The following is a 20,787-nucleotide window of genomic DNA, read 5'->3' on the forward strand; positions in this document are numbered from 1 at the left end:
CTAACTAACCCTAACTAACCCTAACCCTAACTAACCCTAACTAACCCTAACTAACCCTAACTAACCCTAACTAACCCTAACTAACCCTAACTAACCCTAACTAACCCTAACTAACCCTAACTAACCCTAACTAACCCTAACTAACCCTAACTAACCCTAACTAACCCTAACTAACCCTAACTAACCCTAACTAACCCTAACTAACCCTAACTAACCCTAACTAACCCTAAGTAACCCTAAGTAACCCTAAGCCTAACTAACCCTAACTAACCCTAGTTAACCCTAGTTAACCTTAATTTGGCCTGTAACCCTTATTTGGCCTGTCATTCCAGTTAACCCTATCTACCCCTAGCAATAGGTTACCCGAGCTAACACTCAACAGCCCCCACCCACTACTTCCGCTCCAGATATCAAAATCATGTTGCCTTTTACCCACATACCTGACGATGCTGATGGATTCTATTCGTTTTGGCCAACCGATAGCAACGGAATCGGGAATTGTACGGGTACGGTTCTCGCCCAACCGAACAATCCTGTCCTAAGTTGCCCTAGCAGAATGGTTTCTGTACAACCACCAACCGTTACGATCAAATCTTAACGCCCAAAGTCACCTCAGGTCTGCAAACTCACACCGGTGCTTCTGGACAAAATCCGGCCTCATTCAGCTTCAGACCCTAAGTAATTCTCCTCGGAGGAGGCTGTGGATCACACCTTCGGTAAGACAGTAAACCGAAACCTAACTTTGAGACACGGTAATGTCTTTTAGAAGAAAAGATGCTACATCCCAAATCACCGGGAGCTCAAACCAAAAATCATGAGCGCCCTACATGATTCGAAGCCCACAAGCCACTTGGGTCAATTCAAAACTGCAGAGCATCTTCGGGCACTGTTCTTTTGCCCAAAGATGGACAATGATATGGGAGAATACGTATGGAGTTGCGATACATGTCAAAGCAATAAAAGCTCCAGTCATGAAAAGTACAGGATGCTACCACATTTATAGGTCCCCAATACTCCTTGCAGCTCCATCTCTATGGACTTTTTCGTTAGTTTGCCAGAATCTGAAGCCTTTACCCGTATCGGGGTTATTGTTGAACGCTTTACGAAAATCACCTACTTCATACCGCTCCTGACTGAGGCAACAATCAAGGAACTTGCGCATATATTCCTTCAAGAAACATGGCGACTACATGGACTATCCGAAGAAATCATTTCTGATCGGGACTTTAGATTCGAAAGCAAAGTTCTGGTATTCATTGATGAAGCTTCTCGGAGTTAACCTCTGTCTGTCTACGGCATATCGTCCTCAAGCAGAGGGTCAATCAAATGCTAGAGCAATATTTCAGAAACTGTTGCTCCTACCAGCAGGACGATTGGGCAGGGTTACTCCCACTTGCAGAGTACGCCTACAAAACGGCAACCCAATAGTCCACTAAAGTATCTCAGTTCTACGCGAACTATGGGTTCGAGCCTGATTCCGATTGGCATTTGCACAGAAGGAAGCTGGACAATGCCAATGTTTCCAGTGCCGTATTAAAGTTCAAGTGGAAAGCTCTTTGGAAAACTATGAGGACTGATATTTTTAAGGCACAGGCCCGGCAGAAGAAATGGTATGACTAGAAGCATATGAAAGCTCCAGAACCTGAAGATGGGGATAAGGTGATGATGGACCGATGCAATATGGTTGCCAATCGACCCTCAAGCAAGCTTGACTACAAGAAACTATATCTCTTTGAGGTTGATGAGAAACTTGTTGTTGCGTTCTACAGGCTGAAGCTTCCCTCTCAATGGAACATTCATGATGACTTCCAAATATTTCTGCTGGAGTCCTATCGGGGACTGAAATACCCCCGACGCACTGAAGTCCCTCCTACTCCAGATGAGGTCGAAGGAGAATACAGTCACGTTCTCCGAGAAATAGCTAATAGCCGATGGCAACATGCTAGGCATCAGAAAATGTTTGTAGAGTATCGCATTGTTTGGGAGGGCTATCGTTCGGAAGACTCCTGAGAACCATATGAAATTCTGCAAGGAAGAGCCGACGAGGCCCTCAAAGAATTTCATCAAAAATACCCGCAAAAACCTCGGAAAATACGGGGAAACTTTAGGGATCCTCAAAACACAGCGTGAGTAGCTTTGTATCCCAGAAGAAATCCGGGAACAAAAACCAACTCTCCTGTACCAGGTTTTTCATCGGTCTGACAGAGTTCGGATACCATTTTTCCCTGAAAACAATGCAAGAAATGATAGAAAACCGAAGCGTGAGGAAACCCGCGTAAAAAAGACAAGGGAAAAAGAGAGATTCTTGCTAACATCGAAATCTCCACTAGTGGAACGGAAGGTTCTACGACAAGAGTGGAGAATATGTCATTTTCTTTGTTTTAAAAGGCATTTCATGTTAGAGTTTTCTTTCTCTGATGGAAATAGAAACAGAGATGTAATTTGTACGTAATCACCAATAGAGCTACAGTTTTTCTTTTGTGCGAAATACTAATGTTCCAGTAACACTACAGTGGACTCAAAACGAGTCTACAATAGAGGGGAGTAATGTAACAAGGCCACTATCAGGCTGTTACAAGAGAACCTATTCCATCAATTAAGCCACCGACCCAAAGTAACAGCAGCTTGTTCTTCATCGACGCGTGAAGACAAGGGCAGTTAGGCTCCTACCTTTAGTGGTATAGAGGACAGTGATCTCAATGAGTAAGAAGTCTTGCAAGTCAAAAATAGGGGCTGAGCAAGCCTGGAACAGAAGAACAAAGATGGCTGATAGCACAGGGAACCCCGGACGGGAGTTCCCTACCTAGGCAGTCGAATCTTTCAGGTTTCATATATCTCCAACCGATGCTCAAAGACCATGCTTTAGCACGACAGGAATGATTCTGGCGGTGTCCCGGAGCTAATGGAAAATCTAATTCCAAAAACACGTTTAATCCCCAACACTAACCTCCGGAGTGTCAAACTGTCGGAATGCTCCTGTTTTGCTCCGGAGCATCTTTGGGGAGTGGGAGTGCGACTCAAGCTACTAAAGCAAAACTTCGGTTTACAAACCTCCAAATCGGTTCTAATAAAGTTAGAATAACCAATTATTATCTGGTCGGCTGTTTCCAATAGTTCTTGAGATTCCAACCACAGATTTCGGCAAATTGAATGATTTGACTCAGACAGAAGTTCATCCAAGGTGTCGTAGTTACTCACCTCTCCCCTGATAGAAAATAGTTACTGTACCCCTGACTATCAATAGGCAGACTGTCAGTCGGAAAAAGAACTTGAGCAAATGCGCCATATTCCTATAAGGCACTCGGTCTTGGCCCAGGTTGGCCTCTCATCATCAACGGATCTTTAATAGAGAGGAGACCATTAAAGTTATAATTTTCTAGACTTGGGAACGTTCAAACATACAAACTGCCATTTTCTTCTTTCTGGACCTGTATCATCAAAACTCGCTCTCTTTATTTACACTATTCCAAAGAAAGTCACGGTTGTGCCTCATCATAGCATGTCAGTTACATTTGGTTGTCGATCGTCACTAAAATGGTCGCATATGCTTCCACCATATTTGGTCTGTCCGTTCGATATGTCATGACGTCTCTAAAGTTGTCCAACAATCTTTCCGGCAATTCATCAATCTTGACTCCTTTGTTGTAATGCAAGTGGGACACGTTTCTGATGAACTGTGAGTAGTAGGTGGCAAAGTCTCCTTTGCCTTGCCTCAGGGGGACGAGTTGGCGGTGGTTGGTACTTCGAGTGTTTAGTTCTCTAAATGAGCCTTCTATGTGGGCGACGAAGAAGGTGACAGAGGAAAAGAAGTCAGCAGGATTGGCGTTAACAAGTTGTATTACCTGATCAAGGACTCTTACCTCCAAAGAGCTGACCGCATGGATAACCTTTGCTGTCCCATTGCGGAACCGATTATGATTGACTTCGTGCTTCATTCGGAGTTGGGTAACGAATCCGGAGATTTTGGTCCGGATGCCATCAAACTTTTCGGGGAAAGTTTCAGACCCAAAGGTGGAGACAGTGGTTGGTGCAGTAGCAGCGAAAATGGGGATAGGAACATTGGGGGTGGAGGCGGTGTGGTCAACATTGAGGTCAAGGTTGACCTGTATTACTTGCTCTTCCAGGTAGCCAATGGTTTTGTGGACGGCGGAGAGCAGTGTACAAGCACTATCCCTCTCGTGTCGGATGCTTTAAAACATAGTAGGGAGGTGGTCAAACAGGGCAGCAGTATTCAATTCGTACTGATGGTTAAACTACTCAATTTTGTTAGATGAGACCTATGTAGGTCGGTTGAGGGTGGACATGGCGTATGGTGCGGATTACGACGCAACGTAATCATAGGGAGTTGGGTAGCGAGTATTCCGCAGGGTACGGGAGATGGTCATAGGGGCTGGTAGGTTAATCAGCGAGAGGGGTTGGAGAAACTTACAGTAGTTTAGGTCTAGCGGTGTTAAGGTCGGACAAGTGAGATGGTCTCCTTATAAAGGAAGAGAAAATAGTACTTGAATAGCAATAGCCAGCGTAGATTACCTAAGCCTTTGCATACCAAAAGAAAGAGAAGAAAAGAGAGGGAAAAAGAATAGAATCGAGGGCAAAGCCCCTTAATATACATAAAGAAAGCTTAGCAATCACAAATCTCAAGTAACTCATACCCTTAAAATCGACGGAAACTTCTAGAAATCCATAGAAGTTTTCTGATCAATTTGACCCTTTGTAACCTACTATATTATTCAATCGATCTATGAAATCGGACAAGGTTTTAGGATCTGAATTGGGTTACACTGAGAACGTTCAAGCAATTGAGTGCTATACTGATCGCCAGTCAGCTCAAATATGACATTCTGAATCAAAAGCATTCATAATCCTAATTCTAAAGGCTTGGGGGAATTTGGGCGCATACTGTTAATAGGTAGGTGAGGTGGAACAGATGTTATCTTGCGGACATCGTCAAATTCCTACCCTTTTACTAAATACAAAATATCAGGATACATGTTATAAAGACTGTTATCAATTAAAACAATGAGTTTTAGAGATAAGTGCTGAATATTGTTCACTCTCAAGTTCAGAATATGAGCATAGATTGTATATATTTCAGAATAGATTAGAAAGCCGCAACTTCGTGTTGTGGGAGAAGATATTTTGTAAACCGTAGTGCAGTATTCAATCTATTCAATATTGATCCAGAACATGGTATACCAATCAAGCCATCAAATACATTGAGTATCAATTTCAGTATTTTACTGTGCCAATAAATATTCATAGCTTTCAAACCTTCATGAACGATTGTAACAAATGAGAATTTGAATTTCTGATACACTCGCTGTGCTGATACATACCCATCAAAGGATTGTAAATAATACAAAAGGTTTTGTTTGTCAATAACTGTTAAATTTGCTGTTCTGATAAGAACGTATCTAATATGTACTGGAATATAATTCTTCTGAGATTGCTGCAATCTGATTTGTTAACAGCGACAGGGGTGTTTTGTAAGCGCGACACATCAAATTCGTGTGTTTGGTGCAGTTACCCTGCCCGATTTTGTTCTGTTACCCTGCCTATTTTGAGATGGTTACCCTACCCGATTAGTGCGGTTACCCTGCCTGCTCTGAGCCGTTACCCTACCTTTTTTGTGCGTTACCCTACCTTTTTTGGGGGTTACCCTGCCTGCTCAAGGCCGTTACCCTCCCTATTTTCCTGCCAAGCCCAAACCCTAACCCTGACTTTACCTATGAGACCAGCCCAACCAACGGAACTCTTTATGATTAAATAATAAATATAGCTATTTAGTAGTCAAATATGAGCAGAATAGGCGAGAGAGACGAACAGTAGTTGGCGGGGAGTGCGAATAGGGAGAGGCAAGACCAGTAAGAGGGGAAGAGGAGGTGCCAGTGTGGTGGAGGAACGGTGAAGGGAGCTGGAATATATCAGAGCTGGCACTGGAGCTGGCATTGGAGCTGGCACAGGAGCTGGCATCGAGGCGAATGCCAGAGTAGTCACTCGAGCGGTCACCGGAGCGGACACAAGAGTGGGAAGACGAGCAGGAATATGAGCGGGAACAGGGGTGGGCACAAGAGCGGGCACAGGAGTGAGGGTTAGAGCTGGCACCGGAGCTGGCACCGGAGCGGGTACTGGAGCGGGTACCGGAGCTCCCACCGGAGCAGCCATCAGAGCTGGTAATGGAGCTGGAAGCGAAGCGGGCACTGGAGCTTGCAGAGAAGCGGGCACTGGAGCTTGCAGAGAAGTGGACACTGGAGCTGGCATGTATCTGAGCTGGCACTGGAGCCGGCATCTAATGGAGCTGGGACTGGAGTGGGCATTAGAGATGGCATTCGGGCGGCTCCAGCTAGAGCTGGCATATATTTGAGCCGACACCGAAGCTGACACTGGGGCTGACCTTGATTTTAGCTCGCACCAGAGCGGGCATTAGAGCTGGCACTGGACCTGGCATTGAAAATCGGAAATAGATCTCCAGAGCAAAATTTAGGCATTTATGTGACATGGCCGGGAAAACAGAACATGAGACGGCAAAGACAAAATTAACTAATTACTGGAGGTGCCTAGATACTACACATAGGTGGGAGAGAAGGGGACCTCACGGTCGGGAGGGGGCGCACCTCTAGTAAGTATGAACCAATTATTAATCATATCAACCAAGTTCACTGCTAATTACCGATTCGAATATTTTCCTGACAGGTATCGACTCCTATTTAGTATTCAACCATCATACAGAAAGCTTTTCTTATCGGTATACACTTTACTTGCCATTCCGATTTGTATGCATACGTATCAAGCGATTGCCAAAAATTCTCACAAATCTTATTTAGTATTCCTGATTTACATTCTGTCACAACAAGTGTGTATACAAATCGAATCATAGCAAACCATACCAACAAATCTCAATTGCAAACTCTGATGCAGTTTCTGTTTCGATTGATATTATACCTCTCAAGCTATCACAAATAGTAGTAACCAATTTCACCATTAGTGTTTGCTTTACATGTTGTCCTAGTAGACATGCATATCTATCCAGCGATTCAATATTGCTCAGTAGTGCCTAGAACAATAATACGATACAACCCGAAAAGTAGTAATTGCAACCTTCATAGTTACGTATTGGAATTGGAATGTAGGACAGAATACTGAAGTGACACTTTTCTATCTATTTTTCTTCAGGTCGTTGTTATTCTATTGGTACAAAATACAATGTTCGGTCAAAATGAAATACTTGAATGTGTATTTGGTGGTGGTTGGAACCTAGATGTGGGTAGTTAGGGTTATGAGCGTTCAAATTTGAATTGGTTACATGTACAAAATACAATGTTCGGTCAAAATGAAATACTTGAATGTGTATTTGGTGGTGGTTGGAACCTGGATGTGGGTAGTTAGGGTTATGAGCGTTCAAATCTGAATTGATTACATGTACAAAATACAATGTTCGGTCAAAATGAAATACAATCTGTATTTGGTGGTGGTTTAAACCTGGATGCGGGTGGTTAGGGTTACGAGCGTTGAAGTGGGATTTTGGTTAGGGTTAGAGAATACGGTTTTCGGTCAAAATGAAATGCGTGAATCTGTATTACGAGCTGGTTTAAACCTGCCTGTTGGCGGTTACGGTTACGAGCGTTGCCATATGGTTCGGTTAGGTGTGCAAAATAGAATTTTCGGCAGAAATGAAATACATAAATCTGTATTTGGTGGTGGTTTAAACCTGCATGCGGGTGGTTAGGGTTACGAGCGTTGAAGTGGGATTTTGGTTAGGGTTAGAGAATACGGTTTTCGGTCAAAATGAAATGCGTGAATCTGTATTACGAGCTGGTTTAAACCTGCCTGTTGGCGGTTAGGGTTACGAGCGTTGCCATATGGTTCGGTTAGGTGTGCAAAATAGAATTTTCGGCAGAAATGAAATACATAAATCTGTATTTGGTGGTGGTTTGTACCTGGCTGTTGGCGGTTAGGGTTATGAGCGTCGAAATGGGATTCGCCCAATGCGGTAACCCGGGGTTCAGAATCCGAAATTCGTGTATTTCATCGAACCACAATATAGGGAAACACGGTATGATTCAGTTTTGAACGCCGTCATGATTGTAGGATAGAGAAGGCACGCTCGGTACGGTGCAGTTGTCGATTGTTGTGAGTGTCGGTGATGGAGTGAATCAGGACGGGTTGCCATGACTCACAGTGAGTTACCCTACTCAACAGCCCCCAACCACCACCTCCGCCCCCGCAATCACGACCACGACCCCCTGTACGCGCATACCTGATGATGGGAATGGACTCGGGTCGTCCTGTTCGACCCATAGCCACGGAGCCCGGAATTGTGAGGCCACGGTTCCCGGGCAACCTCAAAATCCTGTCTGACATTGCACTACTAGAAATATTGATATATTGTATTTTAAATACTTCGATAGGGTAAGAATGAGAGGGGTTAGGGATCCCAAATTTTTAGAGCGGATAACTCACACCCTTATTTGCCTCATATCGACGGCGATCTGGAATGGCATTCGGGCGTGGTCAACAGGGAGTTACTTGAAGCCTGATAATTTTCAGTCGCAGAATGAGAGTATTGTGAGCAAGTACATCCCGATGCTCTCATTGATATAGTGAGTGCTTTGAGAGCAATTATAGATTCTCCTAGGGCTATACGGGATTACCGAGCTGACATTCAAACTCGAGTAGAAACGTTCAAAGGGATGAGCAATATTTGAAAGGGAAAAAACAAACAGAACCGGGAGGGAATCTTGGGGGTAACCAGAGACAATCTTCGGGAAAAGGTATGATACTTCCAGATGCCGGTAATGTAATGGAGCCATTTCAACTGTCTAATGTATGAGTACACACAGGGCCCGGTTACATGCTGAGAGTTATTGTTAGAAGGCTGGCCAGAGTGAAGCTCTGATTGACCAGTGATCCTCTGTATCCTCTGAGCATTGTAAGTCTGCCGAAGGGCAGGGACTATGCTAGGGAAGTCTACAATAAGCAAAAGCTCTACAGCAATGACTAAGCTTACATCTGAGTGGTAGCTCATTTATGCAGGCTCGAGGTGTGTGGCAACCAAGGCTGCAGGTGTTGGGAGCAGAGAATAGAGGCTTTCGGAGTATAAGTACTCAGGTTCATTCTCGCCGTTGAGTCCTGTTCTCTCCAGTCTTCATCAAAAAGAAAAATCAAGTTCTTATCGGTAGCAGAGCCCTCAAAGATTATTGAGTTCTAGCGATAGTATCTTTGAATAATTTGCAACCGATTTTCTATCTTGCATGGCCGTCTCTATTCTATCCTATTCTATTTCACTCAGAAGAGACCCCCATTACAGGTAATGCGAGTAGTATTCTAAATGCTAACCCCAATAAATACGAGATAAAAAAGGGGTAACTATTGAGTTGTTGCCAGGGGAGGGTTTTAGCGAGGACGATAAAGCTCTGACTGCGGATCTTGTCGCATTCCGAGATGCTCGGAAAACACCTCACAAGTGCTTCAGAAGATTGGGTTAATTCCGACAGCATCCAGTATGAAGTGATTAATGCCCAACTTCGCGGCGATGGCACCGAAGAGGACGGAGAGAAGGAAGAAGAGGAGTCAGAATCACTTGTAGCAGGGGTCTATGAAAGGTAGGGGGAGCAGGATGTGTAAAACAATCGCGAGTGCTAAAGAATACAGTGAGGGATTTGTTCTTTTCCTTATATTGTATTACAGTTAGTTAGAGTTTTAAATAGCGTATCGTTTTATTATTAGGTGGAGGATCACGGTGTTGAATACACCAATTCTAAAAGTGCAGTGACAAATACTCTAGAGGCAGTAAACATCATCATGCGAGTGATGTTTTGATAATCTTGTGGGGGAATTGTGTATAACAGAGGCTGGTACATCGCAGAGATATACACCTTGAGAGAATGAAGTGCCGACATATAGGAATCGGTATATCAGGCATGAGATAGGTTTCAAAGTACAGGATTCGGCAACGTCAGGAGGGGTCAGGGCAATCATTCTATCTCAGGAACCGCTGGAGCGGTCAATAGTGCTTGCCATATCTCCAGGGAAGTAGTTTACTTATCAAGCACCCTGAGCGACCTCAGCACCTCGGGCGTCTAGTGAAGAGTGCGGTAATCTCCACGGGGCACTCAATCTGGCCACTCTGTAAGAACTGTTGGATACAGTTGGTCAGCCCTATCATGTGCTGGTTCTGTTCTTCCTGATACTGTTGATTGACTCTACTGGTCGCGTCCATCTATTCATGCCAATCGGTTCTGGGAACTGAGTGATACTGTTAATGGTTGCGGCGCTCTCGGACTATCATTACGGTATCATTTGGCCAAGATTATTAATATATTTGGGCTGCTGTTGGGTGATTTCTCAGATCAGCGGTATGTCCTGCATACTCACATTTCATGGATCGACTAGGGGATGTACGGGGTTACAAGAGTCGGATTAGTCAAAAAGATTCTATTGGGTTCTATCGGGTTCTGTTGATCGTTAATGTATGAGTCATATTGGATTTGTCATCGCTGGGATTTCGTTAAGTATATTAAGGGGGGTTTGTTTATATTTCTCGTTCTTTTTCTTCTTCTTTCTTTACGCAACGTCTTCTGTATCTACGCTGTCTATTGCTATACAATATTATCGCTCTCTTCTTTATTTAAGAAGACCACCACTTCGCTTTCTCCTTGTCCCGTTGACCCTCACCAATGCTAGAGTCCCTTAGGACCCCTATTGCGAGTTCCCATACCGTCCCCCTATTACACACTTCGTACCCTGCGGAATATTCGCTACTCGCCCCCTTAAGATTACGTTGCGTCGTCATCTGCACTGTACGACATGTCCACCCCCGACCCACCTGCATGGGCCCCACCCAACGATGTGGAAGGATTCAGGCAGCAGTATGAGGCCGATTCTACCGAACTGTTTAACAACATCGCTGCCCTCGTCCAGCGCATCCGCTTCCAGAGGGACACCCTTCATACACAACTCACCGCCGCCAATGAAATCATTGACAACCTCGAGGAGCAGGTAACCCGGCTCAACCTCGACCTCAATGTCGCCCGCGCTGCTCCCGCCCCTACCGTTGCTGTCCCCGTTGCCGCTTCCCCCCCACCTGTTACTGTCGCCGCCTTCAGGTCCGAAAAGTTTCCAGACCCTGAAAAATTCGATGGCACCCGTACCAAGCTCCCCGGATTCACCACCCAACTTCGAATGAAACTTGAAGTCAACCACGATCGGTTCCGAAACGAGGCAGCAAAGGTTATTTATGCCGTCAGTCGCTTGAAAGGAAGGGCCCTTGATCAGGTCGTTCCACTCATTAACGCTAACCCTGCCGCCCCCTTCTCCTCCGTCACTGCCTTCGTTGCCCACCTGGAAGCCTCGTTTGGAGACCCAGACCCCCAGGGTACCGCCCGTCGCCAACTCGTTGCCTTGAAGCAAGGCAAAGGGGACTTCGCCACCTATTACTCGCAATTCCTCCGTATTGTGGCATACCTGTACTACAACGAAGGAGCCAAGATCGATGCGCTGGCTGAAGGACTGTCGGAAGACCTGAAGGACGCCATGACATACCGGATAGACAGGCCTAACACTGTCGAGGCCTATGCCACCATGTTGATTACGATTGACAACCAGGTTCGGGGCCGTAAAGCTGAACAGCGGGCCATTCGGAATACGATGGGACATTTCACCGCCCCCACTGCTGTCGCACACCCATCTCATACCGCTGGAGGCCTCGTCCCAATGGACCTCTCCACTCTCCAAAACCGTCCCACTCAATGCCCTGCCACCGAACAACGATACACTTTTGTCAATGGACAACGCAAAACCTCTGCGGCCGAAAAACAATGGCGAAGGGACAACAATCTCTGTATGTACTGCGCTAACCCCGGTCATGTCTTCACCAACTGCCCCTCTGCTAATCGCCTGCGTGGCAACCAACCGGTTATGAGAGGCGCCCTCCTCGCCCCCGGTCATACGGCTATCGACCCCGCTATTCCACCAGTCGCTAGTCCCGCCTCCTCTGAGTCGGGTTTTCAGTAGTCCCGGGCTTGATTAATGGCCCCTGCTTGGGACCTTCCAATGTTTCTCCTTTGTCTGCGTTTTCTATCTCTGGCTTCTCAGTATCGTCTGTGGAGGATAAATTGGATGGGGATCATTTTGTTGCTTCTTGTAAAATTATAAACAATGAAATATCCATTCAAACTCACGCATTGATCGATACCGGTTGCTCCGGATTCGCATTCATTGATGAAACATTCGTGCGCCATAACAGCTTTCCATTTCTCCCCCTTAAATCACCCCGCACTCTTGAAGTCATCGACGGACGGCCCATATCTTCCGGACAAATTACCCACCTCTGCTACCTACCGCTATCAATTGACTCCCACCATGAAACTACCCCCTTCTTCGTTACCAAACTCGGCTCGTACCTACTCATCCTCGGAATTCCCTGGCTTCAATTACACGACGCCACATTACGGTTTAAGGACAATAGCATACGGTTCGACTCCGAATACTGCAAACACAAGTGCAACTCTTCCGCGATACCCGTGCCCATTAGAGGGGTTGCACCACCGCCCCGTTTCCACCTCGTCAGTTCAGCTGCTCTTTGTCGCTTTGCTCGAAGGGACAAACTCCAAATCTTTAGTACAACTATTGAGGAAATAGATCAAACAATGGGCGAGGCCCCTAAGGAAGACTGGAAGAACCGAGTCCCAACCCAGTATAATAGGTTTCACGAGATGATGGACGAAGAATTCGCTAATGAGATGCCGCCTCGCCGCCCCTATGATCATAAGATACCGCTTAAAGAAGGGAAAGAGCCCCCTTTTGGGCCACTTTATGGTATGTCCCACGAGGAACTCATTGTGCTGAAACAATACATACAGGACAACCTCCAAAAAGGCTTCATTCAGGCCAGCTCTTCGTCTGCCGGTGCCCCGGTCCTATTTGTTAAAAAGGCCGATGGAACACTCCACCTCTGTGTTGATTATCGTGGCCTTAACGAACTTACTGTCAAAAACCGCTACCCGTTGCCACTCATCCGGGAAACCCTCGAACGCCTTTCCAAAGCCAAGTGGTACACCAAACTTGACCTTCGCCAAAGGTACAACCAGATCCGAATGGCTGAAGGTGAAGAATCGGAAAACAGCCTTCCGAACGCGTTACGGACATTTTGAATATACGGTGATGCCCTTCGGCCTTACCAATGCACCAGCAACCTTTCAACATTTCATCAATGATTGCGTCCGCGACTACCTTGATATATTCTGTACAGCCTACCTTGACGATATTCTTATTTACAGCGACACCTTCGAGGAACATCAAGTACACGTCGAAAAGGTCTTGGAAGCCCTACAAAGAAATGAAGTACTGCTGAAACCGGAGAAATGCGAATTTCATACACAAAGTACCACCTATCTCGGCCTTATTATTGAACCCAATGGTATTAAAATGGACCCAAGGAAAGTGGAGACAGTGAAGAATTGGACCGTCCCCAAAACAGTTAAGGATGTGCAAGCATTTCTAGGTTTTGCTAACTTTTACCGCCGATTCATACGCGGATTCTCGGAACTGGCCTCTCCGCTTACCAGACTAACACGTAAGGATATATCATTTGGATGGACACCTGAAGCACAAACCGCCTTCAACGCCCTAAAAGAAGCCTTCACCACTGCTCCCATTCTTACTCATTTTGACCCGGAGAAAGAAATTACTGTGGAAACCGATGCAGCTGACTATGTCTCTGCCGGTGTACTCTCCCAATATGATGACAATGGTATCCTTCGACCTGTCGCGTACTTCTCGAAAAAACACTCCCCCGCCGAATGCAACTACGAGATTTATGACAAGGAATTACTGGCAATTATTCGGCCTTTTGAGGAGTGGCGACAGGAACTTGAAGGGGCTGCACACCCAATCGCCGTCATATCTGATCATAAGAATCTCGAATATTTTATGAGTACCAAACAACTCAACCGGAGACAAGCACGGTGGGCAGAATATCTGTCATGGTTTACTTTTGTCATTAAGTACCGACCAGGAAAACAAGGAGGGAAACTGGACGCGTTGACAAGAAGATCGGGAGATCTCCCTGGAGAGGGGGATGAAAGACAATTGCATCAGAGTCAAGTTGTGTTGAAGAAGGAGAATCTCGATGCAAAGCTAAGTTTGTTGGCGGGTTCTTTCTCAAATGAGCCCGCTGAAAAGAACGCCTCACTGCATGGACTATTCGATGAAGGATATAGCGCTGACCCGTTCCCACAAAAGATACTGGATATGCGGAACAAAGGTTAACGACAATCAAAGGACATATCACTCGCCGAATGCACCGAGGTTGAAGGCCGATCGCTTTACCCAGGCAGCATATATGTCTCTGATTACGACCCCCTTAAGCTCCGAATCCTTCAACTTTACCATGACGCTGCCTCTGCGGGACATCCGGGACGCGAAAAAACATTCGAACTCGTCAGTCGAGACTACAACTGGCCCCTTATGCGGAATTATATTGCCCGCTACGTTCGGAACTGCCACACCTGCCAACGAAGCAAGCCCAATACCCATGGAAAGCGCGGTGTACTTCGACCTTTACCGATTCCCGAACAACCATAGCAGGAAATATCAATGGACTTTGTTACTGGCCTACCAGAGAGTGAAGGGTACGATGCAATTATGGTAGTTGTTGACCGGCTAACAAAGATGCGACATCTCTTGCCCTGTAATACTACTGTTAACTCCGAAGACGTCGCCCAACTATACCTGTGAAACATATCGAAGCTCCACAGGCTACCGACACATGTCACCTCCGACCGCGGTACACAATTTACAGCCAAGTTTTGGAAAGCTCTTTGTAAACACCTCAACATCGAAGCAAGGATGTCTACCGCCTTCCATCCGGAAACTGACGGCCAAACCGAAAGGCTGAATGCTGTGATGGAGCAATATCTACATGGGTATGTTTCTTATCAACAGGACGATTGGGTAAAATGGCTTCCTATGGCAGAATTCTCCGCCAACAACCAGGTCTCCGCATCCACTAAAGCCACACCATTCTTCGCGAACTATGGTTTCCACCCCCGGTTCACAGCGACGATTAAATCGCTTGACAGGACCCCACCGAGTCTCAATGCTAAAGACTTCGCCTCGAAGATGAAAGAACTCCACGAGTACCTACGTTCCAACATCCACACGGCGCAAGATCAACAAGAGCAGGCCATCAATACCAAACGAACGCCGGCTCCACGGTACGATATCGGCGATATGGTGTTTGTTTCAGCAAAAAACATCCGAACCACGCGTAACTCCCGGAAACTGGACTGGAAGAAACTGGGACCCTTCCCCATTAAAGAAATTATATCGCCCTATGCGTATCGAGTCGACCTGCCTAGGAGTATGAAGATGCACCCCGTCTTCCACGTATCATCGCTAGACCCCGCTGCAAATGATCCTGTCCCGGGGCAAATTCAACCACCACCCCCACCTATTATCGTCGAGCAGGAAGAGGAGTATGCAGTTGAGGAAATCTTGGACTCGCGCGAAACACGGAATAATGGCCTGCAATATTTTGTTAAATGGACAGGGTATACCGACCCTACCTGGGAACCCGCCGCATACCACGATAATACCGCCGCCGTTGACATCTTCCATACACGTTACCCTGATAAACCTGGACCGTTGGAGGGAAAGATTAAGGTTAAGGCTCGCAGGACCTCGCGCTTGAAGGGAGGGGCTACTTTCATGGATCGACTAGGGGATGTACGGGGTTACGAAGAGTCGGATTAGTCAGAAAGATTCTATTGGGTTCTATCGGGTTCTGTTGATCGTTAATGTATGAGTCATGTTGGATTTGTCATCGCTGGGATTTCCTTGAGTATATTAAGGGGGGTTTGTTTATATTTCTCGTTCTTTTTCTTCTTCTTTCTTTACGCAACGTCTTCTGTATCTACGCTGTCTATTGCTACACAATATTATCGCCCTCTTCTTTATTTAAAAAGACCACCGCTTCGCTTTCTCCTTGTCCCGTTGACCCTTACCAACGCTAGAGTCTCTTAGGACCCCTATTGCGAGTTCTCATACCGTCCCCCTATTACACACTTCGTACCCTGCGGAATATTCGCTACTCACCCCCTTGAGATCACACTAGGCTCACTGAGTCCTTGTATTACGGGCTGACTTGGGAAGACTGGGACGAGGTTCGGGGGTTCTCGGTAGGAGAACGGTAGAAGCTGAGTCAGTCGGTGCCGATAATCATGGGTCCGGAATCCGATATTGAAATGGGCACAGTATCAGATTCCGAGGTCGACCCCGCTCGCAATAGAGGGATGAATTCAACAAGCTCGGAAGTTAGTAATAATTTCTCAGGGGATGGTAGTATTGGCGTTGGGCAGTTGAGTTCTGATATAGAGCTCTTTGAAAGCACAAACAGTGAAGACCTAGAACGAACTGATGAGGAAAGACTGAGATCAGGAATGATGCGGAGAGGGTTTGTCGCTGAACCACCTATATCAAATGCCGAAGCTGTCAATAGCTACGACAACGTTACAAAATCTTCAGCGGATGATTCATCAGATGATCTTTCATCAAGTGACAGCGATAATATGGATATAGATCATGATCACGAGTCAGGTTCGTCAGGTTCCAGTGAATCGAACGATAAAGGTTTTCCTTATGGGGAGAGAAAAACCGCTATGACAAAAATCGAATTGCTTTCAGTGGCCATACACGATATGAAGCTTACATACACGTTATTCAGGGCATCCGCCACCGATATCACCTGTTTAATCAACGATATAAGTTCTTCTGCTGATCCGGACGGCAAGACACGTGCAACCTGGGATTATCGAACTATCAAGAAATGGATCCAAACAAAGACTGGAGTAGAATCTATCAGTATAGACTGTTGTAAATCTTCATGTATGTCATTTGCATTATATTCTGAAAAGAGGCAGTGCAACTATTGTCAACACCCTAGATGGAAAGACCCTGCCAGCCGAAAAAATCCTTTCGCGACGTACGAATATATTCCAATAGAACACCGCCTCCGATTATAGTACGCTGATACAGAACGTGCAAAATAGTTGAAAGCTTACCGCCATCAATGCGAAATGCAGGCTGAAGATGTTACGTCGGACTTTTGGACTAGTCAGCTTTATCGGGACATGAAGGAGAAGGGACTATTTCAGTCAAACAAAGATATAGATTTTGTGTTGACAACAGATGGTGTCCAAGTATTTCAATCGAGTATCACGGGGACCGTAGGCGATAGACTGTGGTGCCAAGGAATACAACCTAGGTAGTGACGTAGACGTGGACGTAGACGTAAAGGTATGCTTTAACTATGGACTATGGGTGGCTCTACCTGGTATGATAAACCGATTGGAGCCCTATGACGTAGTGCGAACAAAGAATAGTATTCGTGGAATAAATACAGAAGAAGAAGAAGAAACTTATATTGCTTTGAAGTACAAGACTTATCGCACGCCGAACCAACCGCCTAAAACACAAACCGAACAAAGGAAAAAGAGAAAAACAACGAACACGAAAAAAACAAAAACAAAAGCGAACACAAGCGAACATAAGTAAAAGCAAGGAAATTCCAGAACGACACTCAACCAGAAAGACCCAACGACAAGGAGAGATAACATATCTCAGCGAAATCAAGCGCTGGATCCATCAAAACAAAAATAAAACCGAATTTTAAAGGTAAGAGAAAACTGCCCTTCCTAATCCCATCCCTAGTCATTTCCTTCCATCCCCTCTTCCAGGTCCGCCTCCGCTTCCGCCGACTCGTACCATTTCGAGAGTTGAGAGTTTTTCGCAAATTGTAAAATGAGGTCCGTCCTCAAGTTTGTAAACATCCAGTTTTCCCAGGTCATCGCTCCGGGGATCTTCTCTATCAAAGGGGCGCGGATTCGAGCCCATACTGGGCATTCCATAAGTGTATGTTTCGCTGAGTTTTCCATACCGCACTGGCATGGTTCCGGGTCTGTATGTACTGCGTGTTTGTCGAGTCGGGTAGTTTGACACCGGATTCGAAAAACTTTCTTTGCTTCTGTAAGGGTGAGATTCGCAATCTTGGGAGGGGGGCGGAATTCCCCCCGGTGGTGGTAGTTCAGTATTGGTTGTGTGTTCCATTCTTCCAACTGGTGGTCGCGTAGTAGTTTATTTTGATTCCACTTGTCTCTCGCATTTCCGGGCATTTGATATGGGAGTAGGAGGGAGGCGATTCGATGTAGGCCTGTCCCTTTGATATTTGCTTCTCTGTATGGGAGGAGCTCGATCAGGGGTTCATTGTTGGGGTGGGTTGCATCGGTGCAGAGTATTCTGGTTCCGTACTTTCTTGAGCGATATGTTAGGAGGTGTTCTAGGGGAGGTAGTCCTGCTTCTCGGAGGAGTTTAGCTCTCTTGGTCCATCGAGGTAGGCCTGTAATGACCCGGGCAGCTTCATTGTATAGTGGTTCGAGGGATATAATAACATGGTCTGCGCCAGTCCACCAAGCCTCGGATCCGCAGAGCAGACTTGGAAGGAAGCCTTGTGTTACTAGGTGATGAACTGTCTTGACTGTTATACCTGGCAGGCGGGCGGTGTTTCGGATTTGGTGGAGGGCTTTGAGGCCTTTTGCGATCGCTGCTTCGATATGGGGCCGGAAGGAGAGGGTCGGATCTATCCAGACTCCTACGTATTTTAGCCTCTCCTTGGGGTATATATTGATGTTGTTGACTTTGACTGGAAGTCGTGGTTGTTGTGTAGATGATGTGGTGGGCCGGAAGAAGATCAGATCGGATTTATCCGGGTCGTATTTGATTTGGAGTGGCTCAGCTTTGATTAGTCTTTCTCTCATTCGTTCCTCCATTCTCCTGATTGTAAAGCCTGGTGTTTTGGATATTTGCACCAGCGCATCGTCATCGATGTAAGTTGTGTCCATCTCCTTTGGGCTGCTAGTTGGGTCCAGGATTACTCCGGCATAGATCATGAATAGTACCGGGGACATGGGGCTACCTTGCGGCACTCCAGAATCATAGGGCTGTGGTTTCTCTAGCTCATGGTTAAATTGGAACTGTAGTTTTCTGCCGGTGTTGAATTCCTTGCACCATTCTGTCAGGTAGGTGGGGAATTTTTGTTGGTACATGATCTCTGCGAGGAGTAGGTGATCGACACAATTAAACGCTCCTTGGATGTCGTTTGTTAGGATCGCTGGTCTGTCTCGCCGGGCGATTCCGGTACTGTTTTTCAGTAGTAGGTTTTGTTGTATTGGTGTTAAGGTTTTCAGGAGGGCGTCGATTGCCGAAATGGTTGGTCTTCCTCCAAATTGGTTCGCTGAGAGTGTGCCTAGGATTTCTCCAGCGGTGCAGAGTCTTTGGGCCACTATCTTCTCCAGGATTTTGCTGAAACATCGTAGAAGGGAAATGGGCCGATAGGCTTTTGCTTCATGATAGTTTGCTTTACCGGGTTTCGGGATCGGGATACACTTAGCTACTTTCCATTCCGCTGGATGTACACCGTGTGGGAGCATGGCGGAGAACATGTCTTGGATTAGAGCTGTATTTGCTTTGACTATTGCTTTAATAAAGGTGTAAGGAATGCCATCCGGACCGGTCGCCGAGTGCGCTGGACAGGAGTCGATTGCTTTATTAAGTTCTTCGGGGGTGACTATGTCGAAGGTGTTGCTAAGGTCAAAAGAAGGGGGTCTAATGTTTAGGGGGGAATGGTCGGGGGACGTCCGTTTCGAGGTGAAAAGTTGGGCTCTTAGAGCTTGGCACTTCCCCGCAAACGTTTCTTCACCTTGTATGGTTGGTATGATTGTGTCTCTTCTCCTTCCCGCGTTTAGGATTCTCGAGACTTCACTACCTTTCGCCTCATTCATCGTCTTTTCCCGCTGGTCCGCTTTTGCTTTCCGGATCATGACTGTCCATTCTCTGCAAGCCTTCCGGTGTTCCTCCACGTGATAGGGTTTCCTTGTGTTTCTCGCCTTCCTTTCTGCTGCGTTTACCCTTGCCTTCATCTGTTTCATCTCATCTGACCACCAGGAGTTGGCTCTTACCCCCTCCTTCGAGAGTGGTGTTACTATGCTGACTGTTGCCCTGACCAGTTCTAGGAAGAAGTCGACAGTTTGTTCCGTAAGTTCCTTGATTTCCCAAGCTTCTACGGGGATGGAAATATTTGACATGTGGTTCTCCAATAGCTTCCAGTCTGTTTGTCGCCACATTCGTCTTGGTACAAAAGGTGGTTTTTCCAAATGTAAGTGAACGGAGGTTCTCCCGTGGTCTGAGCCTGCTCCGTAGGGTTCAGTGCTCCATCGTAGGTTGTGGTCAAGTGTTGGGCCTTTTACAAATGTAAGGTCGATGATTGTGGGCCTTTTCCCTCTGTCTCTGGGGAAGTGCGTAAAGACGCCTGGTTCGTTCAGGAGTGTCAGTTTCTGTCGGGTTATCCATTGTTTTAGCCGTGCACCATTGACGCGGTCTGCTCGAATGTTGTTTCTGTACTCATGTGAATTTACTCCGTACCACATTTGATGGTGGCAGTTGAAGTCTCCCATCACTAAGCAATTGTCAAGGGTTTGGATTGTACTTGCGACTTGAGCGAAGGGGCCACTCCGGCCTGGGGAGTATATGTTTAGGATTTGGGTTTTCTTGTTCTGGATTTCCACCGTGATCGATACTATAAAATTATCTTATGTATAGTGGTGTTTTGATTTGAGGTTGGCATGTTTGCGGACGTATGTTGCACATTTTGTATTGGTGTTGCTGGCTGTGAAAGTATAAAAAAGATTTGATTCTGGTGGGTATCCCTCTGCTGAGGTCCATGGTTCTTGTAAT

The 20,787-nt window shown here is 46.2% G+C and overlaps 4 protein-coding genes across 4 annotated transcripts; all 4 read left to right on the forward strand.

Moving 5' to 3' along the window:
• Nucleotides 1-1,003: 1,003 nt before the first annotated feature.
• On the forward strand, nt 1,004-2,134 carry H6S33_003731 (uncharacterized protein; the record flags this gene model as incomplete). Its single annotated transcript, XM_044835169.1, has 4 exons — nt 1,004-1,249; nt 1,447-1,610; nt 1,704-1,884; nt 1,967-2,134. Coding segments are annotated over 4 exons (759 nt in total), but the record flags the coding sequence as incomplete, so codon positions are not given.
• Nucleotides 2,135-9,441: 7,307 nt separating this feature from the next.
• Nucleotides 9,442-9,606, forward strand: H6S33_003732 (uncharacterized protein; the record flags this gene model as incomplete). The annotated part of the gene is made up of 1 exon (XM_044835280.1): nt 9,442-9,606. The coding sequence occupies one exon, from the start codon at nt 9,442-9,444 to the stop codon at nt 9,604-9,606; it is 165 nt and encodes a 54-aa protein (XP_044691266.1).
• A 1,200-nt stretch (nt 9,607-10,806) lies between these two features.
• H6S33_003733 (uncharacterized protein) lies at nt 10,807-15,753 on the forward strand (the record flags this gene model as incomplete). The annotated part of the gene is made up of 6 exons (XM_044835391.1): nt 10,807-11,980; nt 12,013-13,104; nt 13,190-14,263; nt 14,333-14,547; nt 14,584-14,732; nt 14,757-15,753. The coding sequence occupies 6 exons, from the start codon at nt 10,807-10,809 to the stop codon at nt 15,751-15,753; spliced, it is 4,701 nt and encodes a 1,566-aa protein (XP_044691267.1).
• A 467-nt stretch (nt 15,754-16,220) lies between these two features.
• On the forward strand, nt 16,221-16,752 carry H6S33_003734 (uncharacterized protein; the record flags this gene model as incomplete). Its single annotated transcript, XM_044835502.1, has 2 exons — nt 16,221-16,596; nt 16,724-16,752. The coding sequence occupies 2 exons, from the start codon at nt 16,221-16,223 to the stop codon at nt 16,750-16,752; spliced, it is 405 nt and encodes a 134-aa protein (XP_044691268.1).
• Between the last annotated feature and the right edge of the window lie 4,035 nt (nt 16,753-20,787).

The sequence above is a fragment of the Morchella sextelata genome (assembly GCF_020137385.1).
Source record: "Morchella sextelata strain SCLS chromosome Unknown scls_16, whole genome shotgun sequence".
In the NCBI taxonomy this organism is placed as follows: Eukaryota; Fungi; Ascomycota; class Pezizomycetes; order Pezizales; family Morchellaceae; genus Morchella; species Morchella sextelata.